This window comes from Vombatus ursinus, unplaced genomic scaffold (genome assembly GCF_900497805.2).
Source record: "Vombatus ursinus unplaced genomic scaffold, bare-nosed wombat genome assembly UNPS02011431.1, whole genome shotgun sequence".
NCBI classification, from domain to species: Eukaryota; Metazoa; Chordata; class Mammalia; order Diprotodontia; family Vombatidae; genus Vombatus; species Vombatus ursinus.
In genome coordinates, this window is record NW_020951209.1 from 4690230 (window position 1) to 4717997 (window position 27768).

At 39.8% G+C, this 27768-nt stretch overlaps 1 protein-coding gene across 1 annotated transcript; it reads right to left on the minus strand.

Moving 5' to 3' along the window:
* Positions 1-27768, minus strand: NDUFA9 (NADH:ubiquinone oxidoreductase subunit A9). Its single transcript, XM_027856462.1, has 11 exons — positions 27661-27768; positions 22887-23057; positions 22156-22253; positions 16418-16509; positions 14913-15054; positions 13755-13857; positions 11940-12007; positions 10539-10615; positions 7554-7649; positions 4855-4921; positions 1-300 (listed from the first exon to the last, which is right to left on the minus strand). Exons 1-11 carry the CDS (start codon positions 27707-27709, stop codon positions 130-132), a joined length of 1134 nt encoding a protein of 377 aa, XP_027712263.1. The 5' UTR covers positions 27710-27768; the 3' UTR covers positions 1-129.

Below are 27768 nucleotides of genomic sequence, written 5' to 3' on the forward strand. Positions count from 1 at the left end.
TTTCTAAAATTAATCTTAAAAGTTTTAATTGAGGAATCTGATCCATCGGGCACAGAATTCTCTGAAGAAAATCAGTGGCTGGACAGGTGACCTAAACAATATGGAAAACACAAAGCTGCCTGGGGAACATTAAAAGTTGACTGTTTTGGCTGGCTTTGCATCTTCCAGTTCCGCAGACAACCATCGGTATGTGCGATGACGTCGAAGAACTTCAATGGCTTTGAGTTCTAAGGGAGTAGCCTCGACACCAAGGTCTTCTAAGCCAGGCAGGTGAGGCAATTTCTTGTCGGTGATGTGAATCTTTGAATACATAAGAAAACACAAAAGATTAATGAAAACCAACCAACATATCAAACTGCCCACCTCTGTCCCCAGTAGGCAATCTGTTTATCTACAGTTCTCCAATGTTAGTATGAGTTACATTATCAAGACTTGGTTGAAATTTTCACACAAATAGATCTAAATAGTTGGAAAAACATCAGTTGCTCATGGGTAGGCTGAGCTAATATAATAAAAATGACAATTCTACCTAAATTAATTTACTTATTCAGTGCCATACCAATCAAGCTACCAAAAATTTATTTTATAGAGCTAGAAAAAATAATAAGAAGATTCATCTGGAAGAACAAAAGGTCCAGAATATCTAGGGAACTAGTGAAAAGAAATGCTAGGGAAGGTGGCCTAGCCATACCAGATCTTAAATTGTATTATAAAGCAGCAATCATCAAAAAGCAGCCATTTGGTAATGGCTAAGAACAGAGTGGTAGATCAGTGGAATAAGTTAGGTACATAAGACACAGTAGTCAATGACTGTAGCAATCTACTATTTGATAAACCCAAAGACCCCAGCTTCTGGGATAAGAACTCACTATTTGACAAAAACTGCTTAGAAAACTGGAAAAGAGTATGGCAGAAACGAGGTATAGACCAACATCTTACACCATATACCAAAATAAAGTCAAAATGGGTACACGATTTAGATATAAAGGTTGATACTATAAGCAAACTGGGAAAGCAAGGAATAGTTTACCTGTCATATCTATAGAGAAGGAAAGAATTTATGACCAAACGAGATAGAGAACATTATGAAATGCAAAACGGATAATTTTGATTACATTAAATTGAAAAGTTTTTGCACAAACAAAGCCAATGCAACCAAGATTAGGAGGGAAGCAGAAAACTGGGAAAGAATTTCTACAACCAGTCTCTGAAAAGGGCCTCATTTCTAAAATACATAGAGAACTGAGTCAAATCTATAAGAATACAAGTCAAGATGAAGAAGCTATGAAAAAATGCTCTAAATCACTATTGATTAGAGAAATGAAAATCAAAACAACTTTGAGGTACCACATCACACCTATCAGATTGGCTAACATGACAAAACAGGAAAATGATAAATGTTGGAGAAGATGTGGGGAAAAATGGAACATTAATGCATTGTTGCTGGAATTGTGAACTGATACAACCATTTTGGAGAGTAATTTGGAACTATGCCCAAAGGGCTATAAAAATGTGCATACCCTTTGACCCAGCAATAGCACTTCTAGGGCTGTATCCCAAAGAGATCATAAAAATGGGAAAAGGACCCACATGTACAAAAATATGTATAACAGCTCTTTCTATGGGGGCAAAGAACTGGAAATTGAGGAAATGCCCATCAGTTGGGGAATGGTTGAACAAGTTGTGGTATATGAATGTAATGGAATACTACTGTGCTATAAGAAATGATGAGCAAGCAGACTTCAGAAAAACCTGGAAAAACTTGTATTGGCTGATGCTGAATGAAGTGAACAGAACGAGAAGAACATTGTACACAGTAACAGCCACGTTGGGCAGTGACTAACTTTGAGAGACTTAGCTCTTCTCAGCAATGCAAGGATCTAAGACATCTCCAAGAGTCTCATGATGGAAAATGCTGTCCACATACAGAAAAAGAACTACGGAGTTGGAATGCAAATTAAAGCATACTATTTTCTCTTTTTTTTCTCTTTTCTTCTGTTTTGTTTCTTCTTTCTTGTGGTTCCTCCTATTGATTCTAATTCTTCTTTACAACATGACTAATGTGAAAATATGTTCAAAAGGAATATATATGTAGAGCCTATACCAGATCACACACCATCTTAAGGAGGAAGGCAAGGAGCGAGAGGGAGAAAATTTAGAACTCAAAAGCTTATGGAAGTGAATGCTGAAAACTAAAAATAAATTAATTAAAAAAATAAAAGACTTGGCTGACTTCATGAAATATGAAGCGTTTTTTGCTTCCTGAAATTTAATGTCAAAAGGCAAGTATGGTAACAAGTCCAAAGGAGAGATCCTAAAAATTCAAATCAAAAGCGGATCCCAAACACAGGCAACCTTTATAAAACAGATCAGCTACCTATCAGATAAATAGTCAAAGGATATGAATAAGCAGTTTCCTTTTTTTAAAGGTAGTTTCCAAAAGAAGAAATGCAAGCTATCGACAGCCATAAGAAAGAATGTTCCAAGTCATTAGGAATAAAAAATGCAAATGAAAACAGCTTTGAGGTTTCATCTCATAGCCATCAGATTGGTAAAAAAAAAAAAAAATACTAAATGTTGGAGGTGCTGTGAGAAAGCAGACAGATTAATGATCTACTGGTGTAGCTATGAATTGGTCCAACTGTTCTAGAAAATAATTTGGAATTATACCAAGTAACTAAACTCTATATATCCTTTGACTCAGAGATACCACTATGAGGCAAGTCAAGGAGAGAGGAAAAGGTCCTATCTAAACAAAAATTTCTATAGCACTACATTTTATAGTAGCAAAAAAACCAAAAAACTGGAAGGATAGTGGTTGGCCATCAACTGTGGAATGGCTGAAAAAATTGTGATATATGAATATAATGAAATATTCATATACCATAAGAAACAGTAATATTAAGAATTTAGAGAAACTTGGCAAAACTTGTATAAACTGATGCAGTGAAGAAAGCAGAACCAGGAGAACACTATATATAACCACAGTAACACAGAAGAAAACACTGAAAGACTTCAGGACTCTGATCAGTTACTTCAGTCATGACTTCAGAAGACTGAGGGTGAAATATACCTCCCATCTCTCAGTAAAAGAAGTGGTAAAAAAACAAAACAAAACAAAAAACAACAAATAGCTACAGAATGAGGTGCATTTCAGATATGAGTAGTATGTTGAAATATTTTGTCTGACTATATTTATTTGCTACAAGGGAGAACTTAAATTTCCGAAAGAAGAGGGAGCTGTGGTGAAATGTCACTGGGAAATGACAAGTGATTGTTTGAAAAAACTATTAATTTTTTTAAGTGACAACAATATTAAAAAAAGAAAAGAGAATAAAAGATTTTGTAAGGCAAATAAATAAAAATCTCTACCAAAAACTCAAGAGACTGGGAAGTGAGAAGAAACAAAGGTTGTTCTACGTGCCATTCAGTCCTCTCTTCCCTCTATCTTGGCCGTGCCTCTTCATTACGCACAGACTCTCTACCTCAGCTCCTGTTTGACAGGCTGCCAAAATTTACGGAATTTGTTTCTCCCAAGCATTCTTCCTGCTGATCACTTTCTTACTCTAGGTATACTTTTACTGTGGTCTGGAGAAGAAAAGCATTAGGGAGAACATAACAGTCTTCATGTATCTGAAAGGCTATCGCACAGAAGAGATATTGGATTTGTTCTGCTTGGCCTTAAAAAGCAGAATTAGGAGCAAATGGAAGAAGTTCTAAGGGAAGTAAATCTGGACTCAACAGAAGGAAAACTTTCCTATAGAGTTGTCCCAAAGTAAGAAGAGCTATTTCAGGAGGCAGAGAGTTCCCTGATCTTGGTGATCTTTAAGTGAAAGCTGGATAAACATGTCAAGGATGTTGAAGAGTAAATCCTTTTCAGGTACAGACTGAACTCAATGACCTATGATACTTTAGATGTCATCCTACTTAGAAGGCAGGGGAAATCAATCAGGATCATAAAAGTGCAGACTTAAATCTATTAAGAACCTTAAAAACTATCTAGTCCAACTCTCTCATTTTATAGTCAGAAAAACTGAAGCCCAAGGTCACACAACTAGTAAATGTCAGAGGTAGAATTTGAGCTCTAATACTTTCACTCCAACACCAGCACTCTTTCAACTAGATCTGAATTCAAAGCCTACATCAGACACAACAGCTGGGAGATGCTGAGCAAATCACTCAGCATGTTTTGGACTCAGATACTTCATGTGTAAAATGTGGGGGCTGGACTCAGCTGTCAGTAAGGTCCTTTCCATATCTAAATCTATGACCCTGCCTAAATATTTAAGTGGAGAAACTAGACGGGAACAGAAGAAGAAATCTTGAATGGGGTCTATAGGTGACCACTTATATTTGTCCCATAACAATAATGAAACTCAACCTCATGCCTTTTTGTTTGTGTGATCGAAAAAAAGGTTTTTTTAAACATTTAGGGGGAGGAGGGCAGCTAGGTGGCGCAGTGGATACAGCACCAGCCCTGAAGTCAGGAGAACCTGAGTTCAAATCTGGCCTCAGACCAAACACTTGACACGTACTAGCTGTGTGACCCTGAGCAAGTCACTTAACCCCAATTGCCTCACCAAATAAATAAATGAATATAGAAGAAACATTTTGAGTCTGGTTTTTTAGTATCCTCCATAGCAACAGCCAGTATACAGCAGGAATTCAGTGATAGTGACTGATGATTACTTTCCTTCCAATAGGTGTGGAATGCCAGAAACTTATAGAATCTAACTTGGCTCACATGTCAGTAGCTAAGCCAGTATTAGAATAAAGTAAGAACAGTATGAGTCAGTAATTTCTATAGGACTCTGTCCAACAAATTAAGGAGGATGTTTGTTGATGCATACTTACCCGCTCTATTTTGTCCCTTGTGGTCCAGGGTTCAAATGGACTCATCTCAAAGATTCTTGCCACCAATCTGGAAACAAACATGAGGTATATGAACGCTCCGTATCTCTGCACAAAATCATTTTAGCTAGCTGAAAGAATCATACTGAGAGGCTGTTAAAAGTCTAGACTTCACAAATGTTTAAAAAGACTTTTTCAATCACACAAGTTCAAATGTCATTTCTGACATTTATTACCTGTGTTATTTAACCTCCCTGGGATGCAGTTTCCTCATCTATGAAATGAGGGGAGCAGGATTGACTGGCCTCTGAGATCCTTTCCAACTATGAATTCAGCTTTGGGATTCATTCTGGGGCAGCACTGTCTCAGACTGGTGGTTAAATCAGTCCTCTATATCTGTATCTAGCCACCTCAGGCCAAGCATTAATACTATGCAGCCATTCACCTGACACCAGAGCCTAAGCACCTTTCCTAAAGCCCTGCTGCTTCATGTGTACCTTCCACTCTCCTTTTCTACCTCTTGCTGAGGTAATAATAACCAAATCAATTTTACCAACACTATTGGAAAGGGCATATTAAGCTAGGCTCCACCTACACTTCCTACAACTGCCTCAACCAGAGGTTTTTTACCTGGGATCTATGGATTTGTTTTATTAATATTTTGATTAATATTAATTATTATATAAACAATTATTAAAATGATAATAATTAATATTGATATAATTTGTTTTCTTTGTAACCGTATATATTTTCGTTTGTACACTGAAAAGCATTCTGAGAAGAGGTCCACAGACTGCCAAAGGTGTCCATGAGAACAACAACAACAAAAAAAGTTTGAAACTCCTGGCCTTGACCAAAGCTCTCTTTACCATTCCCTGACAAATGTTATACCTGCCAAGTAGAAGCTAAGTGAAGGCAGAAAACGTTTCACATTTGTATACTAATATATACACAGTAGACATTTAATAAATGCTTGTTTATTTACTGATTGACTCCATTCTAGGTAGACTGACTTCTGACCTTCTTGACCACCCCCTTTACCCACATTTTCCCCACAAAATGTGCAAAGCCTTTAAAATAAATGAAACCAAGCATTCAAATAGAAGGCACAAATGTAAGCCCTGGAACACATGAATTTGTTGTGTCAGAGGTAAGTACTCATGCCATAGTAGGTTTGTGCAAATGTGAATATATATGATTCCATTCCATTCCAAATATTATCCCAATGGCTTTTAGCCAACAGACAATCTAAAAGAAAGAAAGATACGAAAACTAAGGATAAGATAACCTGGCCAGTGAAGAGCCCTTCTTTTTGATGGAAATAAGCCTGTCACTGATGTAAACTGAAGTTTTTCCCTAAATTCATTCATTAATTCAACAGGCATTTATTAAGCACCAAGTACTGTATTAAGCCATTTGATATGAATTAAGGCTCTTCCTTAGATGTCCTTAAATCAATCTTAATTACCAGGTGAAAATATGGGGAAATGAGAATTATTTCATGGCAAGCGTAAGCAAGAAGTCCTGACAAAAGTGTTTTTCTAATACTCCTCAGGGGACAGAGTGCTCTGCATAAAGTCACAGAGAAAACCTGGACTTCAAGTCAGGAAGTTTTGGGTTCAGATCCTGCCTCAGACACTTACAAGCTGTGTGAACCTGGGCAAGTCACTTAACTCCTCTGAGCCTTGATTCCCTCATTTATAAATGAGGAGGTTGGACTTAATAGCTTCTAAGTCATCAAGTTTAGAAGTTCTAAATCTATGATCATATGATTCCATATTCAGAGAGAGTCCTAGAATTGAAAAGGGCAATTTATCAGGGTATCACAACTCTCTGATTATGGGGGAGATGTTTCTAGTTCCTTGGGTTCTAGTGTCATCAAAAATTCTTCATAGCTCTATACTTAGGTATCTTGAATGGACCTACCTCCTGGAAAGGGCCTGCCCTATACAGATGACAGTTCTTAGTGCTCAGACCAGTAGAGGCCCCATTGTTATGCTTATGAACTAGTCTCATCAGTTGGAGTGAAGCCATTCACAAGTGCCTAATAAAAATTATTAAAACAAAGTTGTAAATCTTCATATCTGAAGACTAAACTATTGAGAAGCTTAGGCTGAAATAGATTTGGCCCCTAATCCAGCATTACCTCCAGATACTACATTTAAAAATGAGACCCTGAGAATCAAGATGTCACTGAGATTACCGTCAAGCACCTGTCTTATTTTCTTTGCACATAATTCAAACTTATTTCCTGAATCTCTTCGTTTGTAAGTAATGGGTAAAACTTTGGCACATCCCAACAACTGTCTCATAGAGAATGGACCAATTTCCTTTGCTTTTTGCTTAAAGGGTATATGGAATAACTAGGAAGTCTCACCTCCAGCTTTATACCCAATGTGAAAAAGGACATCATTCCATAACTCAAAACCATTGGGTCTACCAACAGAAAAGACTCTAAAGATTTGCAATTTTAGTTGTTCAATTTATATGATTGGTTAAACTTGAATATGCATATTGTTAACCAGCTATACTCTACCTCTGTCTCCTGTTTCCTATTGGTCTTTACTTAGAGGAACTGGGAAAAGCTGCAAAAATACAATATTAACTGTGGCTATGTCAATACTGTTGTAAAAGATGGCAAAGGTAAGCATACCTGCTTAAGTTTCTTTCCAGAGAAGGATTCCAACAAATATGTTACTTACTGATAGGCAAAACGTGGCATGTAGTATGGAAGGTATGGTCTGTGAGCCACAGCAAAGATATACTGCACCAAATCATATAAGAGGTACCGATTCGGCCTACAAAAACAAAAACATTTGCTCTTGAATTGCTCCTCCTACCACATTTTTTTTTTTGGTTCTTTAGTTAGAGATTTCATGACAGGTGACTAGGACTGAAGGTAATTCAGTAAGAACTCTATAAATATTTGACATGGTTTAAAAGGGGAGAAATGATTAGCAAAGACAAAATGGGACAAAGAGCTAAGCATGTTCCTTCAAATTTATACATTTTACAACAGCATTTTAAATTCCTACTCTGTTGTAACTGAATGCTGTGGAAGTGATCTTGGGTTCTCAAAGTTAATGTCAGTGGAGCTCAAACTGGAAAAGTTTCGAGTGCAGATTCAGCAACTGACAAAATAGCATGCCTGTCTGTCCTGCTACATAAAGTCCATCCTAATTAAGTGCAATGAAGCTCATCTCCAGAAGGCTGACCACACAGTTATGACTTTTTCAGCTTCAGAAACTCACCAAGACTGTCTTTGAAGGCAGAGGGCCTAAAGTAAGGTAGTAGTTGTGTGATTAGTGAGAATCAACTGTGAGTAACTAGAAATGGACTGTATATGTGGAGTAAGAGGAGAGAAATAGGAAGAAAAGAAGAGAGAGACAGATAGACATATAGAGACAGAGAGAGGGAGAGACAGGAAGGAGAAGATGGAGGGAGAGCAGAAAACTTTGTGAGTGATCTGCACTGAGATTATAATTAAACCCAATGGAGTGATGAGGTGACCCAGAGTTTAGAGAAGGTCCAGCAGAGAGCCTTGGAGAAAATCCAGTTACATGGTATGATATGGAAGAAAAGCCAGAAAAGGAGACTGAAAAGGAACAACAGGTAGGAGGAGAACCAGGAGAGATCAGTGTCACAAAAACCCAGAAAAGAGAGAGTATCAAGGAGGGGCAGAGAAATCAAGAAGGATGAGGATGGCAAAATGATCACATAGACCATCATCAGACCCGTGTATAAATATTTCCAGCTTGGGCTCAACTGGCACTGACTTCAAGTACACAAGGTCATCTCCTTTAAGACTCAGCTCAAATTCTATACTCTGCAAGAAGTCTCAGTTGCTAGTATATTCTCTTCTGAGATTATCTTCCATCTACTATGTATCTGGTACATGTACCAAGTTATTTACATGTTTGTTTTTCCTTATTAGAATGTGAGCTCCTTGAGGGCAGGGACTATCTTTCCCTTGCTTTGTATTGTCAGCACTTAGTACAGTGCCTACCATATAGTGAATATTGAATGAATGCTTGAGACTGACTGCATTCTACGTGGACCGTGGGTAAGTCACCTAACTTGTCCGGACCTGAGTTGCCTCATTCGTAAAAGAAGAGGGCTAAATTACAAGAACACTAAAGTCTCTTTTGGCTTTAAAATTCTATGCTTTTCAGACCCTGCTATCTTAACAAGTTAACAATTTTTCACAAAAAGGCATCTGAGTAAATAGTTTTGTGTATCTGTATACTCCATAACATTATCAATCCAACGGATAAGCTAAGGCTTGGTATCTAAAAGTAGCTGACCACAAGCTTTTTAACAGCTGGCACACATGGAGAAAAAAAAATAACCCTTTTTGTATCTAAAAAAGATGGACTCAGTGCTTAACTAATAAAGACCAAATCTGAAGACTATGATGGTTCGGCAAGTTCAGATGCTGTTCTATTTAAAAGTCACACTATGACAAGCAACTCAGGAAGAAATATGACAGTGAATAAGTCACATTGTGACTTATTATTTATTAATTATTTAATAAGTCACATCATGCATACTGATAGGACACCAGGTATTATTTATTTTCTCCACAGAGTTCATCTCCTAAAATAGGCCACAGGGAAAGAGCCGAGCTTTCCTGAGTTTCTGTGTTCTTAGCTTTAACTCTAAGAAAGATATTTCCTCTGGTATGGAACTCAGGATTTGTTTGTTAACCAAAAATGTGTATATCTACTAAGGACTTCCTGTTAAAGACACTAAACTAGCTGTCTTTGTTTCTGCTACATCCCTAGAAACTGATGAATCCAATTTACCTTGCTGGCGTCTCAGGATGAGACTAAGAGAGTGTCTATCTGTTTCTCTCTCCTCTCCCTCTCCAATCTCTCTTCCTCCCACCCCCTTTTCTCTCCTCTCTCCTCACCCACCTCTCTCTCCCTTCTCCTCCTCTCCTCTCCTTTCTTCTTCTCTTTCTCTCCCTCTCCCTCTCCCACTCCCTCTTCCCAAACCCCCAACAGGTTTGGCTTAAGACTGGAGAACTGTGTCCTCTCCAGTTCCTTTGGAAGTTAACACAACATAAAGAAAATACACTCAATGTTGATTGTTAAATAATTCGGGAATCAGATAATAATTCCTGACTGTCTAACTTCAGATAATCACTTAACCCAGCAGTACCTTCAGTTTTCTATTACCCTTTTAATTTGGAAAAGATTTGATTTTACAACTAGCAATATGCTAAAACTTATTCTGTTTAGAATTCTGATACGTTTTGAGATGTGAACATGGTACAGTGTAATGAACCCTGGATTTGGAGTCAGAGGATCTAGGTTCGAACCCTAGCACAGCCATTTAAAGCCTATGTGACCTGGAACAAGTCACTGAAATTTTCTAGCCCTCAGTTTCCCCAACTGTAAAATGAGGGGGAGGACTCTGGAGCACCTTCCAGTTCTATAGTCCTGATCCTCTGTCACTGGAGACACCCTGGGGTGTCACAAAAGCCAAGAATCATTATATTGAACCCATTAATGAACTAAGAGGTATGAAAGTGAGAATCCCTGAATTAGTTCCCTGAGAAGAGGAACAATAGGAATAAATGATTACTAATAACAGATAGCTGAAGAATGTTGTTTTTAAGAGATTAGATGTCACCACATATTTTGTCCAGGAAGATTTAAAAATCTCACATCAGAGCCACCTACCCAGTGATGGCATAGGTCTTCCCTCGGGCATCTGGATCCTTAATTGCATTGATAATGGCTTTGGATACATCTACTACCTGTGAAAAAAAAACATTAATGTTAAAAACAACCCAATTACAAAGATTCCTGACAATCTGAAATGACTGAAATAATGATATCATCCATTTTCAGAAAGCCTCTCTAATAAGAACACTTCACACATCTCATTTATACTCCTAGTAGGTGTGGTTTTGTCAAAATACCACTGGATTGGAGTTCAGAGGACGTGGGTTTAGATCTGCTATTTACTACCTTGGGCAATGACTTAACCTTTTGGAGACTCCATTTCCCAAATTGAAAAACGAAAGAGTTGACCCAGATGATAGCTAAGGTCCCCTTTATGGCCCTAACTTTATGAATCCTGTGAAGTACTGAAAAGACAGGTCTTGCCACCCCCATATTAGAGTTACTGGCCAAAAGCGCCAACCAGGGGGAACAAATGAGATTGAGGAGTGATGCAGCAAGCCAATAGGTCACAGTGAAACCAAAAAGTTGATGGCCATCATTTCATCATACGTTAAACTATAGTTTGGAACCAGAAACTTTCTGCACTGTCATCCTCTTGTTTTGATCTCAATTTATATTCATCTTAGATTGTAAGTTCACTATGGTCAGCATCTCATATTTAGATGTATCTGTGATTGCAATAAAATTGATAACTCCTGCCGTCCCAAGTCCTCTCATCCTTGGCAGCTCTTATCTATGTTCTCCTAGAAATCCTCCACAGAGGGATTACCAACACGTTGGAAGCTTCCCTTCGGTTCCCTTGACATTGCATAGGTTACAACTGAGCAGGCAGTTTGTCTACTGAGTATCCCTCATTCCTGCCCCATGACTACTTATTGGTCATGCACCTCTCTGATGACATCCATTATGTCACTTCTCTTACACGATTCTTGGTTGGCAATGCACTGCAGCCCACTTGGGCCTAGCATGCATCTTTCCATCATCTTTAGGGGGACTCCTCAACAGATGAGATTAGGATCATGTCTTATAGACCTTTGCATCTCTCCTAGTGGCTACCACAGCTTTGTTTTGAGTGGGCTTGTGATTTCACTGGTGTATGGCACTACCAGTGAGGAAATGTCCTCAACCAACCCAGACTGGCAAGTGCTCTGTGACTTGTATACATACAGTGTTAGCTGCATGAGAGCACTGAGAGGTTAAGTGACTTGCCCAGAATCATACGGCCAGTATGTGTCAGAAGCAGGAATTGAACCTAGGTGTTTCTGACTCTGAGGCCAACTCTATCCATTATACCATACTTTCTCTTGTGGCATCAAATTACAAAATATAGGTGTTAATTTAATTAATAAGGGTTTGTTGAAGGAGGTTCCATCCCTCCCCAACAAGAATACCTACATAAACTGGTTGTTTCACTGTCTTTTTGCCCAATGAAATGAGAGGCACACCACCAAACCAACGGACATCTAGCAGAAAAGAACAAAGACAATCATAAGAATATGTGAGTAGTCACACAAGTCCTATGTATGTTCAATTATATACTACCAACACTGTTGATGATGTTAAAAGAACACTTTGAAGAATTTATAAAAAGTTTTTTCCAATTTATGCTAAAGATCTTCTTCTGAGTTAGGGAAAAGAGAGCTTTTTCAGATGGGAAAGCTGAAGACGTTAAATGGCTTTCCAAGAAAAGCCAGGAAGAGACTTATCTCCTTATCTAATGTTATGCATGCTTCAATGCAAAATCCTCCAAAAAAATTGGTCCACAACTCTTAGGAGGTACCCAGAGCTACTAATAAAGGAGCAACTCATAAATTTTCAGGTTAGTTCTAGGAAAGGAGGTCAGGATTGTCACCCCACTGCGATGACACACTAGCAGAATAGTAGAGCAATTACACTGAAATACAGTTATCAAAATATTTTTTAAAAACAAGTTCACAGAGCCCAGGTTTGAAGAACAACTGCTTAGAGTCTTCTCACGATTGTAGAGGCTGATTTTCTCTTGTGGCATAAGCATGATGGCTGAAACACACACACACACTCTCTCTCTCTCTCGGCAATTCCCAACTTGTGCGTGTATCTCTCTCTCACACATATGAATCATGACCCTGGCAACTGCTTCTTTATGATCACTGGCCATAGGAACTCTGCTCTCCCATGATTCCTCAGGCTTCCCCCCACCCCACCCCTTGCCCCCTGCTGCCCCCTACTTCTTGCCCACGGCTAGTACAAAGTAGAATCTAGATGGCAGGATTGGGAAAAAGAGGAGAGGCAGGAACAAAATGTAAGGCTGGTTTTTAATCCCACCTCTTCCATTCTGCAGCTCATTCTGTCCAGGGCTTTTCTGCACTTAGCATCCACAGGCCCAACTTGCTCTTCATCTCAGAAAACCTATCTCAGGCCTACTTCCTATGAAGAAATGCCTAGGACAGCCTAAGCCTATGTATATTTACCTCTGAAACATAAATAAATCCTACTTTATGAAATGTTATAATTGAATGGGCCCTTACAAATAATTTAGTCAAAGCCCTTTTACTTACTCTAGGAATATCTTCTCTAACATCACTGACAAGTGATCAGGCAGCCTCTGAATGAATACTTCCAGGTAGCTCACAAAGCAGTTCTTATTTTTGGCTAACCCTGTTCTATTTAAGTCAAATCTGCTTCCCTCTAACTTTTACCTGCCGTAGTTATGAACTTTAAAGCTACACTGAGTAAGTCGAACTTCTTAATACAACATTTCAAGAAGAGATTGATCATGTCTCCTACTTTAAATCCACTTTCCTCCTTGTTAAACACTTACTCCCTCTAATATTTCTTAGACGAGAGAGTTCGAGTCTCACATCATGATCCCCCATAAATACTTTGCAATTAAAAGAGTCCCTGTTACACATATTATTGCCATTATAGAATATTTAGCTGGACCTTAAGTCCCTGTCTCAATCTTAGCCTGAAAATCTGGACACTCTTAGTATCAATGTGAAATGCATACTTGCAAAAGTGGGGAAATATGAGTATAGAGCATTATATATATAATATCAAACACCTCTGATGTCCTGGTTTGTTTCACTAAACTGATTTTTTCTTTTTCATTTTAAGTCTCTGTTACAAGGCAAAGTAGGTGGAAGATAGGGCCATATTTACAGATGAACGTGGTGTAAAATCAAAAGGCATCAATTTTCAAAATTCTTTTTTTAAAGGTGGAATGCATACTTGCAAAATAATTAAGTAATCTATCCTCTCTTCCAAAAATGTCAGAGGGCTTCAGGATGATGGCTTCAGGAAATGCCTCTCTCACTGCTTCATCTCCAACAGCCTATCCAAAATAAAGAATAAAAACAAATATTGTTCTAGAAATGAGCAAAGCTTCACTCTTTTTTGCTAGTGGACTGGTGCCTGCCTTCCAAAGCCTATAACTCTTTCTAAGTTGTGATACTAATACATAACTATCACAAAAAATTTAAAAACCTTGGACTTAACCTTTAAAAGGTCAGAGTGCTGGCTGGTTGAGAAAATAAAAAGGATTCCAGCAACAAGAAGCTTAGAACACATACTAAGAGGAGTAACAGCAAAAGAGAGGTAAGCTGACAGATTAAATACCACTTATTCCCAGAACAGTCTGACATGGAAAAGGCCCAGAGTAGACCATTCAATTCCAGGAAAAATCCAATCACCTTCTAGTCCTTCATACCAGCAATATTTCAAGGCCATCCTGGACTTTCTGAGAATACTCCAAACCAAAATGGACAAGCCTTAGGGCTGTCTTGGTTTAGATCAGGCCCACTAAAATCAGCCTGAACAGGACCGACTTCTGAAGGCAAGAGGCTTAGGTGCCATGGAAAGAGACACTCTAGCCTCTCTGAATATTCCAAATCATATTCCTATATTCCAATTTCAAGAATATTTTCTTCTCTATATCAGGTCCTCAAATGTGGCTCAATGCCAGGGAAATACTACAATACAAAGTCAGGGAATGAGAAGCATTTCTTTACCCTGGATAGGAGACACTAACAAGACAATGGCGGGCCCACTTGAAGGTGTGAAGGTGCTGGGCAATAAGATAGAAATGCAAGAATATTAACCAGTCGAGAGGTTTCAGCATTCAAAGTGCATGTTCCCTTTAACGTACAAAAAAAGCTTAAAGAAAAGGATGCTGAGAACAAAGTTCTAGATTTAGGTGACTTCATAGGATACAGTGGCCAGACCAGGATTAGGAAACATAAAGAGTCTAAGTGTGGGTTTGGCTCAGTTGATGGTACCTGACCAGACCCCTAGAATTTCAACAGGAAGCTCTTCTTTCTTCCATCATGCTTTAAAGAACAGATGACACTAGCCCTGTGATGGAGCACTTTCCAGTTCCATTTGACTGACCTTATTTCTCAGGTATTTAGAAGTGCTTCTGATATCGGCATTGAGATGAGAAACATGAATAAATGTTTCTACTCCAGCCTCCTTGGCCAACTGAGCTATTGTCTGGGGAATGGCAGCAAAGACATCTGAAAAGCTGAAGTTTCTTAAGGAAGAAAAAAAAGTTGTCAGTAAAGAATTAAAGACCTATGATATCATGGTATAGTAAAAACAGTGCTCGACTTGGAATCAGAAATCTAGTATTCAAGTCTCACTCTGGCCTTCACCAGTTACGTGACCCTGAGCAAGTTACTTAACCTCTCCGAGCCTTGGTTCTTCATGGGTGAAATGGGTATAATTATATCCTATACTACCTATCTCATAGGATTGTTGAGGGAAAAGTACTTTATAAAAATTTAAAGTAGTTATTCCTAACCTTTTTGTGACTTGGACCCCTTCTCACAATGTTTTTCAATGTAAGAGTAAGTTACAGAGGATTACAAAGAAAATCAATTATGATGAAACACAGTCATTAACATTTTTTTTTAGGCAACTGGGGTTAAGTGACTTGCCCAAGGTCACACAGCCAGTAAGTGTCAAGTGTTCGGTCTGAGGCCAGATCTGAACTCAGGTCGTCCTGACTTCAGGGCCAGTGCTCTATCCACTGCACCACCTAGCTGCCCCCATATTAACATATTTTTAAAACAAGCTCATGGATCCCAGAAAAAGAATCTCTGCTTTAAAACTCTATATGAAACACTTCAGTTTTCACAGCAATGTTTATAGCTTATACCGGAGAAATTTTCATAGCATCATAGATCTAGAACACATCAGGACCTCAGACCATCAAATTCAGTGCTATCATTTTACAGATGAAGAGGTTAAGTGACTTGCCCAAGCTCACAGAGGTAATAAGTAGCAGAGGTAGAATTTGAACTCAGTCCAGAGCCAATGTTCTTTTCCCTCTATCACCACGTAATTCTTATTTATTCTGTACTGCAGAGACTGACCTTATTTCATAAATGGAAGTGACAATGGGGCCCTATCCAAAAGAAAAAAATCACATCTCTGGGGCTCTATCCTACCAGACTTATGGTCAATTCCTGTTCTTCTAATATGCTCAGCTCACGTCCTCTAAAATTTCTTTCTTGACTATCTATTCTAGTCCCTCCAATCACTGAAACAGTCCTATCCTAGCCCAAGGATGGCAGCATGGTACAGTCAAAAGAGGGCCAGAGTTAGAAGACCTGGACTCAAATGTTGGTTCAACTACCTATTTAATGTCTTCACGACCTTGGGCAAATAACTTAACATTTTTAGTTCCCAGTTTCCTCATCGGTAAGATGAGAGGACAGGATTAGCCCTATAGCTACAACTACTACATCCTAGATATCTTAAAATTCTTTTGTATCCCATGGTGCCAAGCACATGCCAGGTGTTCAATACATACTCTGTGACTGATGGACAACTCTACACCTGCTGGACAGAAAACCCAAAGGAAAAGGAAGAAAAAACCCCCAAGCACTTACTTAGTTTCCCAATCTCGTCCAATAAGATTGATGACAACATTGCTGTGCTCCAGCGCCCTCTGGATGGTACTTTTGTCCCTGGCATTCCATTCCTAGAAGAGCAGCATCAGATCAGATCAGATCAAAGAACACTGGATATAGTCATATACAAAACAGCGTTATCAAAGTTTGGGCAGGTGTTCAAATGCTTATTACTGTATTTGCAAAGAAACAGCATCTTATGAAGGCTTCATTTAATACAACGGGCATGGTTTCAGGGGCCAACCTGCTTTGTTTACTTCTCTACACTCCTCCTACACGTGGATAAGGTCAGTATTTCCATCAGAAGAGCAAACATGCTGCTTCTTACTTCTCTGTCTCAGTTAGGCTACCAAGAGAATCAAGAAGCGCATTCTCTCTCCTGACATTTAGCCAGGGAGCCAAAGACAAATTCGGTGGAGCCAAGCTCCTCTTCAGATAACATGTAGCTATAGACAGGAAAGGCATAAAGGATTTCTCTTGGTGGTGAGCATCTAAATTTGAGCACTAATAGCAGCTTATTTAGTTGAGACCTGTTTTGTTTCCATTTTACAGATCAGAAAAATGAGATCCAGAAAGATGGAGCAACCTCTGCCTAAAGCTACAAATACAACTGACAGGGCTTAAATTTTAACTTACAATTTCTGAATTTCAAAATAGACCATTCCCCATAAAACGGCTAAAGATTTCGAAAGGACTCTTCTATCAAATATAAATGAGGTATTTAGTTATTTTAAACACTTTAATAGAAGAGGAATGGAAATGTCTCAAGATAAGCTGGTGACCGTCTTTAATATGCTGTGTATTCCACAAAATAATAATAACAATAATACTAGTTATTAACAACTAACATTTATATGACATTTACTATTTAACAGGCACTGTGCTAAGTGCTTTACAATTATTATCTCATTTGATCTTCACAATAACCCTGGGAATAGGCACTATTATTACCCCCCCATTTTACAGATGAGGATACTGAAGCAAACAGAGGTTAAATATCTTGCCAAGGGTCATAATCTGAGGCTATATTTGAACTCAGGTCTTCCTGACTCCAGGCTCAGACCTCTATCCACTGTACCACCTCATTCTGAGTGAAGGGGAAAAAATTAATTAGAACTAGGCTGAAATGCAACTTATCCCTCCACCAGGAGTCAGGTCAGCTGATAGAGGAAAGGGATATGAGAATAACTATGAGAACTTCAGAGAAAAATGGCAGGGGAAGAGCCCAAGAGGAGCTGATACAGAATAGAGGAGTAGGACAAACAGCCATCACAAAGGCCTAAAAGCAAGACATATTGAGAAGATATCAATAAGAAAACAAAGTCTTGAATACAGAGCTCATTCCAACACTGGTTCAGTTAGTGAGGAAGGCAGCTGTGCAGATAGCAGTTTATAATGGAAACCAAAGGAAGAGAACTTACTATGGTGGGGTGGAAAGAGCAGAGTCAGATAACTTTGGTTTGAATCTATTTGTTCTTTCAAACAAGTTACCTCTTATAAACGTCTCTGAGTATCAGTTTCCTCATCTGTGAAATGAGGAGAATGGACTAAGTGGTCTATAAGGCCTCTGCCAGTTTCGGTTGATCTTATGACCTTACTCTTCTAAAGAATAAAAAGAGGGTGAAGGACATACTCAGTCAAAAAACATTTACTATATGCCAAGCACTATGCTAAGTGCTACAAGTATAAAGGAATGTACAAACATTCCTTGCTGTCAAGTAGTTCACATTCTAATGAGGGAGATAGAATGTAAATAAGTAGGTCTATACAAGATACATACAGAGTAGATAGAAGGTAATCTCATAGGGAAATGCACAAGCACCTGATGGGATTGAGGAAAGTCTTCTGCTTCCTGCCTGTGGTGTTTAAGCCAAGTCATAAAGTAAATCAGGAAAACTAAATGGCAGACACGAAGATGGAGCACATTCCAGGCATGGGAGAAAGCCAGTTCAAAGGCAAAGATAGGAGACGGAGTGTCTTGTGCAAAAAAATCCAGTATAAAAGTCACAGAGTATGTGGTGGGGTATAAAGTACAATAAGCCTGAAAAGGCAGGAAGGGGTCAGGTTAAAGAGGTTTAAATATCAAACAGAAGACTTTATATATGATTCCAGAGGTAATAGGGAACTAATAGAGTATACTGAATGGGGAGTGGAGTTCGGGGGGAAATGGCAAGAAGAATCTCACATTTTAGGAAAATCATTTTGGCAACTGAATGGAGGATTGATAAGGCAACATTTGAGGCAGAGAGACCATTCTGAAGGATACTGGAATAGCCCAGGAAAAAGTAATGAGGGTCTATACTGGAAAATGGAGAACAGTAGTGAATGGAGAATAGCAGACAGACACAGATATAGATATGTGTGTGTATGTATATATAGAGAGCTAGGTAGACAGAGACATAGATATATGAGACAGACATGAAAATAGAACAAGATTTGACAACAGATTGGTTACGTGGTGTGAGAATGAGAAGTCAAGGATGACACCAAGATTAAGCACCTGGGCGAATGGGAAGACAACAGTGCCCTCAAGGATAGTGCTGCCACCACTGATAAGGAATGGCAGCACCTGTAGAAGGTAGGACTCTTCCACCTGAGGGAGTCTATCAACATCTTATGTCATGGTTTCCTAGTGATATAGAATCTGGGGGGAGACCTCCACTTCCGTGGAGGCTCCGTGCTCTTTGGCATAGTCAATGGATGATCGATCTGGTGACTTCACTTTCAGAAAGCTGGTACAATCTCCTCTTGGACATGCAGAACCAACTCAATAAAGTCGTTGGCAAAAATGTTCACCAAGATTGAGCACTCCTTCTGAAGAACACAAGACAGAGCCAGCTATAGGTTTCATTGATGTAGATATGATTGAAAGTTTCCTGGATATCAGCTGACCCAAGATGCAAGAAGTTATGGCTAACTTATAGTATGATGACAGCAGTGGTATGAAGTGAGAAGCCACCACAGATGACCTGATCAAGGTTGTGGAGGGGCTGACTCAGATCCATGGATCCATTAGCCAACTGGCCAGGATCCAACCTTCCTAGAACTTCTCTCCATGCTTGGCACCTGGAGTCTTCCCTCACCCTCTTCTTTCTTCGGGGGGGGGGGGGGGGGGGGGGGGGGGGGGGGCGCACACCTTTTCTCAAGCCAGCTGTCCAACAGTCCCAAGAGCCACGGTTTGCCTTGTGTGGAAGTAAGGTATTTTTTGGAGCTAAAGCCAGCTCACTAGAGACACTGGAAATGGGCTAGGGGTGACAAGTGTCCCACAGTTCAACTGTCACCAAGGGACCACCAAGCCTTGGTCTTGGCCAACTGTCCCCTTTCATAGCTCTTTGGCTGAAGGAAAGATCTGTGACTCTCACTCATTCACTGTTCTCTATGATCTTTAGATTTGGATTTGCTGAAGTGGGGGGAGAGATTCATTGTCTTTGAAGTCAGGTCCCTTCCTTTGCCTTGCCTCTGACAGCTTCACTTGTTCAATCCTTGAACACTAGGCAATGAGGTGATGGTGATCTTGGATCATCCCAAGAGGAAGACAGGGGGAGCTGCTACCTTCTGGAGATGGGGGAAGCAAATGAGTTGTTGGTTTCTGACCTTTAACAATTAAACAGAATCCAAGAGGAAAGAAAAAAATGGAAAATTTGGGAGGAGGGAAGGGTTTGAAGAAGAAATAATAAGTTCTTTTTTAGGAGCGTTAAGTTCAAGATCCCTATGGGACATCCAACTGGAAATGTCCAAGAGTCACTAAGTGATGTAGAATAGAAGCTCAGGGAAGAAATTAGGTCTAGATACCTAGATTTGGTAATCATCTGTATAAATATCATTACTAAACCCATCAGGGCTGAGCAAGCAAAATAGTATAGAGAAAAGAGACAAGGACCCAGAAAAGAGCCTTGAGAGACACCTAGAATTAATGAGTGTGGCAAAAATGAAAAACCAGCAAGGAGACTAAGGAGTACCCAAACAGACAGAAGTAGAATCAAAAAAGTGCACTATCATGGAAACCCAGGGAGGAGAGTATCTAGATGGAGGTGATCAACAAAGGCTGTAGAGAGGTCAAGAAGGATTAAGACTGAAAAAAAAAAAGACATTAGTTTTGGCAATTAAGAGATCATTAATAACTTTGGAGAGGGCAGTTTCAGCCAAATGATGATGTCAGAAGCCAACCTGCAAAAGATTTAGAAGAAAGTTGAGAGAAAAGGAAATGGAGAAACTTAGCAGACTGCTCTGACAAGAATGAGATGAGAAATACAGCACTATAGCTCTGGAGTTGGAGGATCAAGTGACAGGTTTTTAAGGACAGGAAAGACATAAGCATGTTTGCAGGCAGCAGGGAAGGAGCCAACAGGGTGAAAGATTGGTGAAATGGGAGGGGGAAGTAATGCATGTAGTAGAGTTAGCTTTGGCAAGGACAACTTCTTCATGTGAGATTGGCAGGAAGAAGGTGATAGTTTCGGAAAATGTCTAAGTGGCGTGATATGTAGGAGGGGAGAAGAAGGAGCTCTCAGCAAACAGCCTCAATTTTTCAGTGAAATATGAGGCAGGATCTTCAGCAGAGAGAGGGATATTGTGTGGAGGTGAAACAAGAAGGCTTACACTGTAGAGTGGAACAGTGAACTTACTAGGAAGGACTTTGAATAAATGGTAGAAGTAAAGGTGGACTAGACAAAAAAAGCTTTCATGGCAAGGTAAGGGTCTACAGGAAAGTGCTGCTGACTGAAAAAGGGAACAACAAAGACCAGTACATTGAAAAAACTGCTCGATCCTCTAAACCTGAGCCAAACTGAGTAATACAAAACTATACAGTATTCAGTTTATACTCCAAATTCTCTCACAGTATAATTAAATTAAGGCGTCTAGCAAAATGTTTTGCACACAATGTTTGTTGAATGCCTGAATTACTGACTGTGCCTCTATTAGACAATGGGTGGAAGAAAGGAAAGCCACTGCAGAGAGCAGTAAAGCATAAAAAAGCTGAGATACATAGCTTTGTTTATGACAGAGAAATTATCTCTTTTTTACCCTAGGGCAACAGTACTGTACAGTTAACCTGTCCATTTGTGAGCAGCAGCGTTTACTGTGGCAGCAAAAAACAGGAATCAAAGTGGATGTGGATGCCCATCAACTGGCAAATGAACTATAAATCATGGTTTGTAAGTGCCATGGAATATTATTACACCAAAAAGAAATGACAAAAATGAAGAATTCAGAGAAACATTGGAAGACCTGTAAGATATGATACAGGGCAACGAAAGAAGAACCAAAAGAACAATATCCACTATGGCTTCTGTAATGTAACTAAAACTACACTTCAAAATGGCTGAACTCAGGTTAATTGAATTGACCCATCTCAGTCCCTAAAAATACGTGGTGAAATAATACATTTCCCTTTTCTTAGTGAGGTGGAGGGCCAAAGGGACAGAATGTTGCATACCCTCTTCAGAAAGCCTATCAGTCTCTTTTGTAGCTGCTTTACTTTGTTATTAGGCAGGGTTAAATGGGGAAGGACGTATGTCAAGAAATGACTGACATAAAAAAAAAGAACATCAACAAAACATTTTTAAAAAAAAGGAAAAGTTAACCTGGAACTTGACTGGGTGAGCTTCCTCTTTATTTGGGGGTTTGCCCTTGCCCTCTTGGGAAGGGCAGGGAACTATCCTGCTTTTTCACCCAGCTTTTGGAATAACTCACGTTTGTGATGTTTACTATGTTCTTACCAAAAAAATAATCTGGCCCAGGTCACCCATGGGTCGAAGATAGGTGAAATCATAAGGCTCACACCGATAGGGGACGATCACCTGTGATCCCATGCGCCCTAGAAAGGCAGAAAAGATGGGCTGAAATAAAGAGCAAAGCACCAATCTACATAGCTATGAGCACACGTAGGCAAATCATGGGTTTCTACTGGAAAGAGTAAACTGGGAAAGGGCTGTTAAAAACTTTCTCATCTCAGGTTCCCTTGCAGCCATGTTGAGTGGAAACTGGTTCAATCCAACTTGACCTCAAGTATATTCTGTATACTTTATCACCACCCTATCCTTCCATTCAGAATACTCACTAGCCCCTGGTTTCAAACACCCAAATTGCAAGTGTGATAATACTTAACTAGGAGGCATATAGGTTAGATGCGCAGGAAGTCACAGAAGTTCTACTACCATGCCTGTATTAGGAACACTTTTTCACTAAATATTTTTGGCATACCAGAGAATGTATAGGAAAACATTCTACAGTTTTCCTTTGTTGTCCATTCTTGTATCTACCATCCCTTGCTGTTAGGAAATGGGAATTCCATGAAGGAAGAGAATTCTCTAAGTGCAACTTAGGAGTAATACAGAACATTCTGGAAAGTAGCAAAGGCAATATGCACAGAGTTCAGAATTTTAAACAGGTGATCCCATTAAGTAGCAGATGAAAATCTTAAAGAGAATATATGCTCAAGCAAGCTTACCAAGGTGATTGACGACATATCGACCCAAAAATCCTGTTGCTCCAAATACAGTAGCCACGATCCCACTGACTGAGGAGCGTCCACCTTTCCCATGAGGCACAAGGGCATAATGAAGTTTGCGGTGGGACTGGGCAAGAAATACAGATGTAGCAATAGCAGTAATGCCAGATCCTTAAGCATGACAAGAGAATAACCAAGAATAAGTCAAAAGTTAAAAATATGTATACAAAGACTTTTCCCCCCTTGAAGCTCCCAAGCATAACTTGCCAATCCCTACTCAATTAGTTTGTTAATAACAGCCAGCAAGCTTTATGAACTGCCTGCTGTATGCAGAGTACAAGCTGGGCACTATGAGGCAATACCTAAGAGCTATTAGACATGATTTCTCCCCTTTAAGAAAGTGCAATTTTGATAGGTAGACTGAACTCATGAAAGACAACAATGAAGTCTTACTTCCTATGCTCTTTCCCTATTCCTGTTGTTTTCATCTACCATGCTCTCAGCCCAACATTCTAAATACCTTTAACTCTACTTTCCTTCCAAACCATCCCCTTCTATCATTCTCTATCTTCACGTTGATCAGCCCACTAACATAACTAAACAATTGTTCAATCACCTATAATAACCTCCTCTACTCCATTTTTGCAACACAATGGCATGATTATACCTTAGATATCTCTATTCTTTTTCATATTTATATTTTGATATTATCCTATTTTTATTATACCTATAAGGTATATCAACTCCCTATTAACAGTTTTTATTCTATTCTTTCTCAATCCTCATTCTTCTTGACCTCTCTTCAGCCTCTGACATGGTTGATCTCTCCTTGATCAACTCTCCTCTCTAGATTGTTGGGACACCACTCTCTCCTGGTTCTCCTCCTACCTATCTGACCACTGCTTCTCAGTCTCCTTTGATGGAAGCTCATCCAGGTTACACCCACTCACAGAGTTCTCTCTTGGGCCTTCTCTTCTCCCTCTATATTATTTAACCTGGTGATTTCATCAGCTTCCATGAAGTCAATTATTATCCTATCCTGATGATCTTCTGTCTTTTTTTTTTTTTGATGATTTTCAAAACTACCTATCCAGTCCTAATCCTTCTGCTAACCTTCAACTCACATCTCCAACTGCCTTTCAGACATCTCAAGCTGGATGTCCAATAAACATCTTAAACTCAACATGTGCAAAACTGGACTCATTATTTTCCCCCTAAAGCCTTTCTCCTTCTAAACTTCCCTATTACTGTTGAGGGAACCACCATTCTCCCAGTCCTCTGGGCTCATAACTTTGAGTCATACTTGACTCCTCACTATCTCTCACACTCCATACCAAATCTACTGCCAAAGCTTATGGATTTTGCTTTTGACGTATCTCTCCAATACACCTTCTTCTATCCTCTGACACTGTCACCTCACACTTGTATTCTCTGTTAGACTTTCAAAGGCCTTTATAACCTAGTTGCCCCCTCCTTTTCCAGTCTTTTTATACCATATACTGCCCTACATACTCTTCAATACAGTGACCCCGGCCCCTTGGTGGCTTCCTTGAAGTCCCAGTTTAAATCCTACTTTCTGTAAGATGCCTTTCTCAATCCCTCTTCTCATCACACACACACACACACACACACACACACACATAGAGTTCTTTTAGTTATTGTTTCCCCTACTAGATGTGAACTCCTTGAGGGCAGAGACTGTCTTTTGCCTTTCTTTACATCCCAGTGTTCAGCACAGTGCCTGGCACATAGTGCACGCCTGATGATAATTGCTTACTGAAAGACTGACTTTACAATCCAAAGATTGTTCACCTTGGGAACAATAGTAGCAAAATAGAAGTTGAGCAGCTCTACCTTCTCCCCATTAATTAGCAATGTCCTATCCACCCTAAACAGTGCACAAATTCTTTCCATGATCCTCTTTTCCCTATAAAGATGAAAATTTTAAAAAAAGTTTTAACCTTTTTTGTTCTCTCAATTTCTCTACTATTTTCTCTGTCAACATCATTTCTCAATATGCATAAGGACTATTTTCATAAAAATTATGATGAAGCTGAGTAAATAAGTTTGTGTGTTAGTTATTAATGTCCCTTAGATTGCTTATGGACAGCAATATGATCTGTGTTTTTTCATCTTTTGCGATTATCTCTTCCTTGAGATCTCAAATAATTCCTCAAAGTTTTCATGATTGTATTTTCTCCAGCACAGATATCCTTGCTGTGCATCTCAGAAAACAATACATTCCTGCTAGGGATAACTGGTAACAACAACATGGAGCTTGGCCATTTTTACTTTGATTCAAGTTAGAGTTAGCAGAATTCATGTACACACATAACAACAGTGTTATATAATTCTACACAATTTACTGTTTTGAACAAAATCTGGCCCTTGAAATACCTTCAGAATGTGAATAGTACAACTGCAAATAAAGAGAATTACCTCCATTCCCTCTCATTCATTTCTCACCACTTTGTAAACCAGCTTTTTGACCTTACCATGCAACAAAACTGCTTTCTCCAAAGTTACCAATGATCTCTAAAAGGTCAAATTCTTCTTGGCCTCTGCAGAATTTGACCCCTACTGACCAACCTCTTTTCCCTGGGATATGATACCACTGTCCATTGGTTCTCTTATCTGACTATCTCGAGTCTCCTTTGTTGGTTTATCAATTATATCATAAGTCCTAACTCCATATACCCCAAAGCTCTATCTTTGGCCCTCTTCTCTTTCAATTCTGACACTCAAGTGTCACAGCAACAGTTTAAGCATCCTGGCCTCATCAGCCAGGATTTAATTATATTCTCTATTTAGCTGATCTATATATCCTGGATCTATATACCTAGTTTATCAATGCTATTTGGACATTTTCCTACTCATGTTCTGTAGGCATCTCAAACTTAACCAGTACAAAACAGTTAATTATCTTTCCCTAAAAATCCACTCCCCTTCCAAACGCCTCTATTTCTGTGAAGGGCAGCATGATCCTTTCAGTCACCAGGTTTGTATCCTCAATCATGCTTTACCCCTCTGTCACCTTCACCCTAAACCCATCTCTAGTTTCAAACTTTTTAATCAATAAGCATTTATCAAATGTCTAATATTCATGTACTGTGCTAAGGAATAATAATAATAGTTAACATTTATATCATGCTTACTCTTCACCAGGCACTGTACTAGATGCTATTATTAACCCCATTCTACAGATTAGGAAACTGGGGCAAACAGAGGCTAAGTGACTTGCCCAGGGTCACACAGGTAGGAAGGGTCTGAGGGTTAGGGAAAGGCTGTGAAGGCCTTTAAAGGCTAAAAAGAGGCATCTATACTTGATTCTATAAGCAATAAGAAGCTAGTGGAGTTGACTGAGGTGGGGACTGACATGGACAGATGTCTGCTTAAGAAAAATTAGTTTGATAGCAGTGTGGAAAATGGACTGAAATAGGAAGAGCTCTGAGGAAAGACGATCAATTAGGGAGCCACCTTTGCAATAATTTGGGCAAGAGAATGATAATGCCCTGAATCAAGGTGAAAATGATCTAAGTGGAGAAAAGGGGCCAGATGCATGAGATATTCTGGAGGTAGAAACAGCAAGATTTAGCATGTGATTAGCTACAGGAATAAGAGAGAATGAACAGGTAAGGAATGTTAAGGTAATGTCTACAGAATTCCCATCTAAATCTGTCAGTAAAGGGCAATGACGTAAATCTGGCACAATTCATGTTCTTGGTGAAGCCATAGTGATTTTTAGTGATCAATGCTCTCATTTCTAAATGCTCATAAACTATCCTTGAAATAATATGTTCTAGAATTTTGGGAGGAATCTAAACCAAGCTCAAGGGCCAACTGTTTGCTGACTCCACTCTCTTCCCTTTTTTCGTGCAAACCTCTGGGAATACAGAAATTATAAAGGACTCTCTTGAAAAAACTGATGATCCACAGAGGATGACATCTACACAAATAAATATAAAGTAAGGCAGACTGTGACAAGAACAAAGGAGAGGTCACGACAAAGTACCCAGGGAAGTCTCTCTGAGGAAGGGGAAACATCGAAGAGGGTACCCACCAAGTGAGCTAATACCCTCCTAACTGCTCTAATCTAACGTCCCCGCCCGTGAAGAGCTAGTGAAGAACCTGTGGGAGGAAAAGTGTCTTGCTCCAGAAACTCAACACCACCACAATGATGCGAAGAAGCAGCACGATGAACATGGGTTCAGAAGAACTGGATGCAATCCCTGACTTTTACTGTGATTCACTACTTTACTATTACTATGCGTGACCTTAGGCAAGTCACTTCGCTCCGGGCCTCAGTTTCATCCGTCAAAAGAGGGAACGGGAGATAATAATTCTATTTCTAAGGAAAGGGAAGCTAGAGCAGAGAAAGGCTCGAGCTCCAGAAAACGGAGTGAGCGAAGAGAAATGAGGAGATAAATGAAGGGAATAAGGTGAAGAGGTAAAACGGGGCGGGCTGGGAACGGCCTTGAATGCCACGCTTCGTACACAACTTAGTAGGGGTAGCGGGTCTGGGGGCAGAGAAAAGACAGGGTCGGCCTCTCGCGCTCCTCCTTCTCCCCCTCCCATTCCGTCCCCCTCGTTCCCGTCCTCTTCTGCGGCCCCTGGGCCAGGCTCGGGCGTCCCGGAGACGAGACCCCGAGAAGGGAAGGACGGCCCGGGCCCAGAAGCCACGGCGTCTGGGGCGCTTCCTCCCAAGCAGAGCGGAAGTCGCTCGGTTCGAAGCACCGCAGCCTAGAACGCGGCTCCAGCCGCGAGTGACACTTACGTGACATTGTCAGAACCCGGGGACTCCGGGCCACCAAAGCCGCCGCCATGTTCTCCCACAATTCCACTTCCCCCGGTCTTTCCAAGGAGGTACGGCTCCCGAATAGGG

Excerpts from the sequence above, each read along its gene's own strand:
- NDUFA9 (XM_027856462.1), bottom strand. The coding sequence starts at position 27,709 with ATGGCGGCGGCTTTGGTGGCCCGGAGTCCCCGGGTTCTGACAATGTCA. Across the intron at positions 23,058-27,660 it reads CCGGGTTCTGACAATGTCAC|GATCTGGCATTACTGCTATT; the intron begins GTAAGTGTCACT and ends GTCATGCTTAAG. Across the intron at positions 10,616-11,939 it reads CAGTGAAACAACCAGTTTAT|GTAGTAGATGTATCCAAAGC; the intron begins GTAGGTATTCTT and ends TTTTTTTCACAG.